Source organism: Schistocerca piceifrons, chromosome 2 (assembly GCF_021461385.2).
Source record: "Schistocerca piceifrons isolate TAMUIC-IGC-003096 chromosome 2, iqSchPice1.1, whole genome shotgun sequence".
NCBI lineage: Eukaryota > Metazoa > Arthropoda > Insecta > Orthoptera > Acrididae > Schistocerca > Schistocerca piceifrons.
Window position 1 is genome coordinate 527,086,472 of NC_060139.1, and position 11,651 is coordinate 527,098,122.

An 11,651-nucleotide genomic window follows, 5' to 3' on the forward strand; every position below is an offset into this window, starting at 1 on the left:
CTTTCTTTTTGTTTAAATTTTCTTTTATATATATATATATATATATATATATATATATATATATATATATATATATATATATATATATATATATATATATATATATTACCGGTTGTTGTATGACTATTAAAAGATTATAATTAATGTTAGTCTGTTTGGGAATTTGGTAAACCTAGACTAGATACCTGGTGAAACAGTTGCTTAGTAATGCAAGATTAACTTCCCCAGACAGCTCACAGCTTTTAACCCGCTATTATTGAATATCTGTACCCCTGTCATAGGAAATCAAAGTAACAACCTTACAACAACACTCGGCTGTCGAGCAAACGGAAGCTTGCCAGAGGTAACGGTAGTATTGCAAGGGCTCAGGTCGCGATGTTTGCATATCATTTTTTCACAAAAGGGTTGTGAGCCCTCTTGGGAATGCAGTTCACAAAACGCAATTCTAGACTACACACTTAATGGGCTATAATATGAGTCTCTGATGTGCTATAAATATGTCAATAGTAGAACCTGTACGAATTTGAAGCGGGTCTGTCTCGTTGGCTCATTTCTGGAGTTTTAATTATTGGTCCATTGTTGTGTATGCTTTTGATTGCTCACAGAAATCTTGTACAATGTGTACTAAAATACCGCACAAGCCAGCAGAATTCATATCAGGTCGTCCTACCAGACGACGTCTAATCCATAGACTACATAAATGAAAGGTGGTGTAAATAGTCAGTGAATTCCAAAAACCTCATCCACGAGTCTCCACTGGCAAATGTTCTGTCAATGACGCCAGATCTTCCGTGTAAACCTAGTCATTCCTATGCACGGATACAATATAATCTGTGAATGTCTGTCATCCCTTTATATATCGGCGTAGATACTTTGAGCATAAAATGAAGGTCATGCCTGCTGGCTGAGATACATACGACCAATAATCCACCTACACTCCATAGATGAATGAAATGGGAAAGACCTCTATATAAGCAACCAACAAAATCCGTGCTTATCCAAACTATATACAAAGTACTGATCTACTATTGGAGTAGCATCTAATATACACTGACGAAAAAATTCGCGACACCAGAAATTATTGACGTAGAGTATTAAAAATTCTGGAATACATTTGACTAGACAACGTACGCAAGTGACTGTCTTCGTACGATCACAGGTTAACGTAAGCGCGAAATAAGCCATTGCTGATACGTTAGAAACCGGTGTAACAGCCAGAATGTTGAATGTGAATACGCAAGCGTGTATGCATTATGCTCTTGGTTCGTTTGTACAGGGACGGTTAATACTGGCTGTGAATGAATCCGGAGTTGTCGTCTCATTGTGCTCGACTGGAGACGGATCTGGTGATGTACCAGGCCAAGGCAACATGTCGACACTCTGCAGAGCATGTTATGTTGCAATAGTGCTGTGTAGGCTAGCGTTATTCTGTTGGAAATCACCCATGGGATGCGATTCAGTAATAGCAAGACAACAGGGCGAATCAACAGATTGACATACAAATTTTGATTCAGGCTGCTTGGGATAACCGCGAGAGTGCTCCTGCCAACATACGAAATCGCACCCATGACCATGACTCCCGGTATAGGTCCAGGGTGTATAGCATTCACACAAATTGGTTGCAGGCCCTCAGTGGCCATCATTGTCAGTGATGCACAACCAACTTTCATCAGAAAACATAAAAGACATACTTCCTGACCTCCTATTAGCTCTCGATTCATACCACTGAAATCGAAATGTCAGTGGTTTGGGGTGAGAGGGCGTTTAGCTCGGAGCTCGGGTTTCGCTGACCTGTTAACACATTTAGTTAAAACGAATGTCGCACGTGATTAAATATGGGAACGCTCTATCGATTCACCACTTAAAATGTGTATACAACTGATCTCCGAAGAGTCGTGAGGAGCATTTGGTCCGACTTTTATGGTGATATTTGCAATTACGTTTTTGAGTGTTTACTTGGAAGCAGCCGAAAAAAGTAGTACTCGTCTCTACTTTCAAGCGACCCTTAGTGTCGCCAGAAATCGTCTGTTTCATACCCGTTACAGGCAAAATGAGTGTGTAAAAGATTCTAACATGTCCCTCTGACAGCGCTCACAGATTTTATCCAGTCATATATATATTACAGTGTAGAGCCAAAGAATTGCCGAAGTCCATCGGAACGCACAATGGACATGAATGGATGCAGGTGATCTGACAGGATGCTTACGTACGTGGTACCCGTCAGAGACGTTTCTAAACGTATCACGCCTCCCATATCACTCCAACTGCCCACGTCCCACACCATTACAGAGCCTCCATCAATTTGAACGTCCGCTGCTGTCATACTGGTTCCATTGATTCATGAGATTTTCTCCGTACCCGTACACGTCCATCCACTCCATACAATGTAAAACGAGACTCGTCCGACCAGGCAACATATTTCCACTCATAAGCCTTCCACTGTCGGTGGTGACGGTCCCAGGCGAAGCGCAAAGCTTTGAGCCGTTTAGTGATAAGTGTACACGAATGGGTCTTTGGCTCCGAAAGCCCAAGTCGATGAAGTTTCGTTGAATCACTCTCACACTGACTCTTGTTCATGGCCCTACACTGAAACCTGCAGCAATTTGCGGAGGTGTTGCAGTTCTGTCACGCTGAAACATTCTCTTCAGTCATTGTTGTCCCAGGTACCCAGCCGTCGCGATGTTGGTGATTTGATGTTTTATCGGATTCCTGAAATTCACTGTACGATCGTGAAATGGTCGCACGGGATAATCCACACTTCATCGCTACCTCGGAGGTGCAGTGGCCCACCGCATAAGCGCCGGCTATATAACACCGCTTTAAAATTCATTTAAATCTTGATAACCTGCCATTTCAACAGTAGTAACCGATCTAACAACTGCATTAGACACTTGTTGTCTTATACAGGCGTTGCTGTCCGCAACGCCGCATTCTCCCTCCTAAGATATCTCTGTGTTTTAACACGCATGCCTACGTCAGTTTCTTTGGCACTTCAGTGCATATATTTATAACCGCACCGCACTTATTTCGTAGGTGTACTATCCTCTAGGCACAGGGCTCTCATCTTAAAAATGGAAAGCTGTTTGGATCGCAAAGTACATAGCATGAACAATCGGTGGCATCTATACATTTCATTTCTTCAGGATTTGAGCCTTACTGCATTATCAGAGGCTTCGTTGATAGAAAAAGAATCTTCATTTAGAGCCTGTGCGTAAACTGTCTTGTATTAATTTTAAAAAAAAGCGTTATGAGCTGATTTAGGAATTAACTTTTTTACTAGAGCTTTCTCTTCTCAATCCACATTTAACGGGGACTGCCCACAAGACGTGTGTGACATATCAACTCAGCTGTGTTGATGCTCTGTGGCACTTAACTTACGTGGAAACACGTCTTTTTGTTTTCTCGGTTTTATTACAATGACACCGAATTGAGAGAGAAGTGACACATACCCGTCTTCTTCCAATGACATCGAATGAAACTAGGAAATTTGTGGTAACGTCTTATGGGACCAAACTACTGAGGTCATCTGTCCCTAAGCCTACACGGTACTTAAACTAACTTACGCTATGGACAACACATACACCCATGCCCGAGGGAGAACTCGTACCTCCGACGGGGGGATCCGCAGGGACCGTGACAAGGAGACTCAGACAGCGCGGCTACCCCGCGCGGCTACGTCGAATGAGAAGGAAGTGAACGGTGCAGTATGATAACCCGTCTTTTTTATCCCGGTTGTTGAAATAGCGTTGGTAATAAATAAGGCAGAACGAACGATAATGCAGCTTGCCAAAAACAAGGAAAGTCAATCTGCTGCTTGTTGCTGCACCACAGTTCCCGGAACGGAAAATCAGAAAGGAACGGTACGATAACATTCGATGATGCCATTGGGTGTTTAAACATATATAAACGAAAATCTAAGACCGGCTGCAGTAGTATTTGTTATCGAGTGCAATGAAGGCTGCTCTGTTCTTTGTTGCTGGTAAGTATTGGCAGAATATATAAATTTTCTTTCACGATACACATTTTTTTTTCTACCTTCTTTTTACATGATTTCTGAGACAGCAATTCGCTTGAAAATCTATTTACACACTCGGAGAAGAATTGGTCACTGCCACAATTTTGAGAGATGCTTGTATGGAAGGAAACAAGAAAAAATTCCTTTGCACATGGACTATGAAATGCACACCTTAGTGGGCATGAGCACTTGTCCATCTTGACTACTTTGAAACACATCATGTCTACATAAGTTGTTTGCTATCTCGAATCACAGAATGTAATAAAGTAATGAGTAATCAAATGAGATGTCGTTATTTTGTTGTTTTGTAGCAGCATGTACTATTCATATTGTCCCTGAACTAGAAAAATATTTTTTGTGACAGGTGTACCTACTGTTCCATAGTAATTGGAAACAAGGCACCTAATTCGAATATCAATGTTTGCTGATAGATCGTAGTGAGTTACTACCTGATCGTTAACACTGGAGTGATTACTGAGTGCAACAATGATATAAATTAAAAGAATGGGAATAAATAAAGTTTTGCTTTAGTTAGCCGTAACTGGGTATGCCAATGTCGTCTGCACGAATTTAGATTGCTGAGTAGAAAGGTCGTCAGCAACAAAAAGGGGCAAAAGTTAAATTTGATAAATAGCTAATCACGAAAGTACCGGGCAAGAAAGGTAATGGGGCAAAAAAATGAAGTGAACTCGCGTGAGCTCAGATGCGAAGACACGTGTAACATGAACACTGAAATCTAACATGCAATAATGTTAATTATAATTCTGCAACGACTAGCAACGGTCCATAGAAGCTATGCTGTATTACGTAATTCGTGATAATGCTGTCTGTTTTAAAATATGTTAAATCGTGGCCAAAACAGAGTACAGTTCTTTACCGGTTACTCCGAAAATGATGCCATAGAAACCGTCATTTATGCCAACTGTTATTTGCTAATGCTAATGCTACGTACACATATGCAATAAAGTCATTTACAGAACACAACATAAACTCGTAAACTTTCTTTGACTGTCAGTTAGCCAGCATACTTTTGTCAATAAAATATGAATTGAATTTGAATCACTTCCAGTTTGGTCTTATTGTCAGATAGTTTGATCGACCTGGGTCTGTAAAGTTTGCTTTGAAGAATGTCCCAAAAAGTTACTATTGCGCTGGCATGCCTGCTATGGAGCTATAAAAATACTGGCTGTATCTTACTTTGCGATGCGTTGCTTCTGATGTAATGCTTATTACGAAATTCAGTATTGGCGGTAGGCTCCTCTTGATTAGTCAGCAGCTTGAATAAAATTTATGCGTACAGCAGTCTTCATTAATTCCAACATCTTCTTGCGATCATGTTGTGTGTCCATACACGTCCTGACTTAATTATATTTTGCCTGCCCACATACATATTGTAACACCATTTCGATAACAATCTCCATTTGGCATTTGCGGACCGTCACACATGTCTCCACCGCACCATAGACGCTTCGCAACTCATCTCTGCCCTCTGTTCTAGGACTGCGTGCGTTCGCGACAACAATGTTATTTTTCCGTGAAATATATTCTTTGCGTTAGTTGAAATAATTTTTTTGTCTCTGGCAGCTTATTTATTACAACGATCTATGTAATTATTTCTTATTTATTCATGCAGCATACATTATATTTCGATGAAATTTAATTAATGACAAAATTCATAAGTAGATGTAGTTACGAGAAATGGTTATAAACTCATGAAAGGCAGTAGCTGAAAAATACATGAGACTTCGGGTATTACATATGACCTGCATTTGTGAGTCGTCGCTAAAGGTCATGCTCAATATGGTGTTTGGTACTGGCCTTTGTAATAAGAGGCTACCATTATTATGGCAAAAGTAGAGAAAAAACCACAATGTAAATGGTTTTCACAAGCTGTTCACAACACATACTGGTTCAGTTAGAATTAATGTATGTGCTGCACCTACCCAGAACTATGAATACGGTTTACAGTTTCCCAAACTGCTCATAGCTCTTACGGAAAGCGTTTTGAGCCCATTTGTACTGGACATTTCTAATGGTTTGATCCAAACTACCTCTCTAAGTATGCAGCACTTCTTTTATACTGAGTGAATTGTGATCAGTAGTGCGCATGTGACACTTCCTCGTCGTACCATTGACATTATCTTTCCCAGTATCCGTTTTGTTCTGTTAAGAGCAACATGTTGAGTTATATCAGCAATTAGGTACCAAAACAGTCTCGTGTTGTGGTACAAAACATCTTTTAGCATTCTACACAAGTGTCACAAATATGCCGTAATCTGCTGCTACAGCTTTCCTAATAACAGTTACTTAGGATATATGTACAACTTAGAGTCTACCAGACAACAGAGTACCATTACCATCCAGAGGAGATAGATTTGCAAGTGGCAGAATGGTGGCACTAGTCATTTGAGTTGCACCTTATCTCCGTATATTCAAGCTAGCACATGGCAGTCAGATTACCTGACAATAGTATCAGAGCGCTAGATGGTAAAGTTGCACCAACAGCCAGTAGACAAAGCTGCAATCTGCAGTAATGTTCATTGTTTTCTATAGCATTGGTCGCAGTTGCGGCGGTATACGGACGACCAGAAGAGTCGACCACTGCCGCCATCCAGGGTGAGGAACAGCCGTCCGCCACCATCCCGTCTGTGAGAACATTGGTGGCGGCGTCGTACGCGGAAGAAGACGACGATACCATTTGTGTCCAGGCAGACAACAAGTTCTACTTGTATGCCAATTCACTGAAGCTGTATTCTTGCTACAACCTACTACCGAAGGGTAAGTTACTTTCCATAGCACGATTTTGTATCCATTGTTGACAAGATAACCACAATTTTTGAAGGGTTCCAAAGTGAATGTGAGAATATGAGTTAAATCAAACCATCAAGGGAAAATGTTTATCCTTACGTTACACTTTAACGGTAAAATGTTACCTCTCCGTGAACAATGAAAGATACGGCACTTTACGAAAATGCAACTCATTAACATTCTTCACCGAAACTATTCAGAGCAATTTCCAGCACATATTTAATCCTTTTTTCCAGTTATTTGTTAGACTCTTAAATGTTATGCATTTTTTATCTTTCTACGATGTAGAATCTGAGTTCTAACATCCGAATTATTCATTCATTCATTCATTTCATTGTTGCCCTTATGGACAGTGTTTGAACTCGAAAATTACATGATGACACAATTTTCACTTCTTTCCTTTCTTTCTCTTCTCTTCCCAAAATCTCTTCATCCTTTGGCTGTGCTCCTGTTTCCTTTGCTCTGTCCATAATGTTCCTTTCTTCTTTCTCTCCTTTACAATAAATTTTGCACTCCTAACTTTGTTTTTGAAGTATTTCCTGTCTCCTATCATTTGCCTGTTGATCCCTATCTGCCTTAAGTCTTCGTCTATTTCATGACACCAATTTGTTTTCTTGCTTGAGCTGTTTACTACATCAAAAATTTTCTTTGTAAGTCGGTTGTTGTCCATTCTCTGTATGTGCCCATAGAAAGTTAATCTGCGTTTTCTGATCGCGTCTGTTAGTCTGTCAGTGTGCTGGTACAGCTCTTTGGTAGGTCGCTTCATCCATATGCCATCTCTGTGAATTGGTCCAAATATTTTTCTGAGAATTTTCGTCCTATTTTTTCTGTGTCTATGATGCCTGATGCTCCAATTGTGGTTGTTTCTGACACGTACAATGCTTCTGGTAATACAACTGTTTTGTAGTGCCTAAGTTTGGCCTGCCTCGATATGCTTTTCTTATTATAATGTGACCATGTGAGTTTGTATGCCTTCTGGAGTTTCTTCGTTCGTTCCATGTTAGCCGCCTTGTTTGATCCTCCCATTTGTATGTACTCCCCTAAATACTTAAATTTTTCGACTCTTTCTACGGATCCATATACCGTATGCATGGTGTGTATTTTGTTGGTCTGTCGTTCCATATATTGTGTCTTCTCGTAAAATACCTGCAGACCTGTTTTGGCAGCTATTTCATGCAAGCATTCCAGTGCTTCCTTTGCCTCCTGTGTATTATTGCTGCGTATGGCTAAATCATCTGCAAATGCCAGACATTTTATGATTGTTTTGGTTTCACGTGTTCTTCCCAGCTGTATTCCTTTAACTTGTTCCTCCCACTGCTTGATAATTTTGTCTAACACCATGTTGAACAGGATTGGTGAGAGCCCGTCTCCTTGTGGACACCTGCGTGTATGTGGAAGGGTTCCGAAATTTCTCCCATGAACTTAATCTTGGAGGTAGTGTCTGTAAGCGTCTCTTGTATAAGTGCCCTGGTTTTTCTGTCGATACCATATTCTTCCAGTACGTCAAAGAGTGTCTGTCTGTCTATGGAATCATATGCTTTTTTAAAGTCCACAAAGGTAACTACAGTGTTTCTTGCCTGTCTGACTTTCAAAAGTGTTCTCAAGTTCCAGATCTGTTCGATGCATGATCTCCCTTTTCTGAAGCCTGCCTGGTATTCCCCAATTTGCAGATCTGCTTGTGGTTCTAGTCTGTTTAATAGCACGTTAGAGAAAATTTTGTATGTAACTGGTACTAGCGAAATGCCTCTGTAATTGTTTGGATCTGACTTATCACCCTTTTTATGTAATGGATGGATCAATGCACATTTCCATTCCTCTGGCACTTTCTCTGTGATCCAAATTTCGGAGATAATCTTATGGATTTTTTTGGTGATGTTTTCATCTTGGAGTTTCCAGATCTCGGCGATAATACCATCTTCTCCGGCAGCTCTGTTATTTTTCATTTGTTTTATGATTTCCTCTATCTCTTCTATTGTGGGTGGATCAGAATCGGCATTAGATGTGGTCTTTTGGAATGTTAATTTTCCTGTAGGTTTTTTGCAATTAAGAAGTTTATCAAAGTAATGTTTGAGAATTTTACAGTTTTCTTTTGTGTTTGTTTCCAGGGATCCATCTGTTCTTCGGAAGCAGAGGCTAGGGGGTTGATAGCCCTTAATATTTTCTTTGAAAGTTCTGTAAAAATTTCTTGTGTTATTTCTTTTGAAATCTTCCTCAATTTCTTTTAGTCTGTTATTGTCATATGCTCGTTTTTCCCTTCTGATTTCCTTCGATGCTAGTTTCTGAACTTCGTGAAATTCTTTCCATGTTTCTGAATTTCTGTAGCTACTGAACTTGTCCCATGCTTGCTTTCTTCTCTCAATGGCTTCATCACACTTTGCGTTCCACCACCTATGTTTGCGTTTTCTAAGTGGTTGTCCCCAGCACATAGTCTTCTGAACTGCCTTCGCCAGATCTGTCCATGTGTCTATTGAGTGCCTATTAATTTCTTCAACGATTTTATCCCTGTTTATCTTCAAGTATTCCGGATCAGGTTTGACTATTTTGTTTTGCGCTGTCTGTTTCAGTCTTGGGATTGGCCTAATCTTAACTTGTAGCAAATAATGATCAGACTCGAAGACTCCTTTACGTGTTCTGACATTTAGAATTTCCCGCGAATTTTTCTTGGATATGGCCACATGATCAATCTGAAATTCTCCCCACACTGTGTTGGGTGCTTTCCATGTTGTAAGTTTTCGTCTTGGTTTTTGAAATTGTGTTGACATGATTTTGAGGTTAAAGTTTTGACAATATTTTATGAGGTGTTCCCCATTTCTGTTCGTTCGAATATGTGCTGAGTATGGGCCTGTTATTTCTCTGAATTTTCTCTCCTTACCAAGCTGCGCATTGAAATCACCCATTACAATTTTCACATGTCTTTCTGGTACGTTGTTAGTTACTTCCTCCATGTCTTCCCAGAAGTCTTCAATTTCTTGTGGCTTCTTTCTGTTATGGTCATTTGTAGGTGCATGTGCGTTGATAATTGTGTATGCTTTATTACCTGATTTGAAGGACAGTGTCGAGATACGTTCTGATATTGAATTGAAGTCTATGATGTTATCCATGACTGATTTGTGTACTGCAAACCCTGTACCAAACAATAATGGTGTTCCTCTTCTGACAGCAGGTTTACCTTTGTAAATCCTGTAATGTTCTGTGTCGAAATGGTTTTCATCTACGAAGCGCGTCTCTTGGATGGCAAGAATTTTGATGTGAAATTTATCTAGCATGTCTGTCAGTTGTTTTAGTTTTCCAAGTTTGAACAGAGTGTTTGCATTGAGAGTGCCAAGGTAGTGCTTGCGAAGAGGTTTTGAGAAGCTCCGACTCTTCTCCTCATGATGTTCCTGGTCCCCCAGAATCCGATGACCAGGAAAGTCCAGTCCGTTGACTGGGGCCTGGGGTAGCGGATTTCTTTCCATTTGTTCCATCATGATTACTTCAAGTTGAAGTTGGTTGTGGTGACCTTCAACAAGATCACGGTAATTGCAGACTTGATTGTTGAGATCAAGCCATATTTCACAGCCGCACCAACTAGGTAAACAGACGCAGACCACCAGTCGCTGGATACCAGAACAGACACTAATGGATTTCTTGATGTTGCGTGTTTGGTCCGCGAGAGCTATTTTATTTCGCTCAAGTCCGCCGGCAAGCCGGTGAGGACCCCCCTATCCGCCACCTGGGACGCGCCACGTCGGAGTATCACCTCTCCGCCTGCTACGACACCGTAGTAGGTCCAAATTATATTATATAAAGCTACATGAAGTTCTCCATGGGCTTTGGTCTCAACATTTAGCGAAGAGATATTTTAATAGGCAATAGATATTCGTGCTGTGGGGTTTATTTTGACAGTACTGTGTTGCCTGTTTGGTACCTAGAGGTCTTCCACAATCTCACTGTTATGGCACCATAAGAGAGCGAAAAATGAAATTCATGCCATGTAAATAGTTGATGACTTATCATTGTGTTATCAGTAGTAAATGTATAGTGGTATATATTTCTATTCATAGTTTCTAACTCTATTAAAATATATTTCTTCTATTTATTGTAGTTTACGTGGTGAAACCAAAGAGTCTGTGTAAACCAGTCCTGTCTGACTGTCCCAAGAACTAGGAGTATTGCAAGTGTGTCGGCTCATCCTGGAGGAGCTGACTCATCTAGGATTGAGTGAAGACGAGATGGCTGAGCTGTTGACTGAAGACATCAACAATTTTCACAGAAAGAAGTAAATTCCAAGAGTGTAGAACTTACCTCTTTCACTAGCAAGAAAAACTGGTGGAATCAACATATCTTGTTTTGTGATACTTTCTGATTGCTTCAAGATATGCAATAAATCAGCTTTACAACCAGGCTACAAACTGAGTGGAAGAATTATTTTTTAAACATGGTTTAGCCTGTTGTATCTTTCTGTTGGACTTTTAATAGTTTTATTCTGACACAATAAAACTGTTCTTTCATGTCCTCAACTGTTATATATCAATTGTAGAACACATTTCCTAATCTGTAGCTTTACATAAATAGTGGCAAAGTATAACTGGGTATTAATTATACAAAATACACAACATCCATTCATGCTAACCATGAACCATCCAAATACCCTGTTCTTGCCTTAACACTTTAACTGGAACGATGACACCGATGGACACTGAGGAGACTTATGACTGACACAGTGGCTTGTCCTTGCCTTTCCTGGATAACACATCCGACTGCTCCTGCTCCTCACCGATGGCCAGACCTGCACTCTGGGCAACGCCATCGCCGTGCCACTGGAACGACGCCATCTGCAGCGTCACAG

At 40.4% G+C, this 11,651-nt stretch overlaps 1 protein-coding gene across 1 annotated transcript; it reads left to right on the top strand.

Moving 5' to 3' along the window:
• Positions 1–3,897: 3,897 nt before the first annotated feature.
• Positions 3,898–11,322, top strand: LOC124777571. The gene is made up of 3 exons (XM_047253026.1): positions 3,898–3,979; positions 6,569–6,793; positions 10,908–11,322. Exons 1-3 carry the CDS (start codon positions 3,952–3,954, stop codon positions 10,967–10,969), a joined length of 315 nt encoding a protein of 104 aa, XP_047108982.1. The 5' UTR covers positions 3,898–3,951; the 3' UTR covers positions 10,970–11,322.
• The last annotated feature ends 329 nt before the right edge of the window (positions 11,323–11,651 follow it).

Excerpts from the sequence above, each read along its gene's own strand:
- LOC124777571 (XM_047253026.1), top strand. The coding sequence starts at position 3,952 with ATGAAGGCTGCTCTGTTCTTTGTTGCTG. Across the intron at positions 3,980-6,568 it reads TGCTCTGTTCTTTGTTGCTG|CATTGGTCGCAGTTGCGGCG; the intron begins GTAAGTATTGGC and ends TGTTTTCTATAG. Across the intron at positions 6,794-10,907 it reads CTACAACCTACTACCGAAGG|TTTACGTGGTGAAACCAAAG; the intron begins GTAAGTTACTTT and ends TATTTATTGTAG.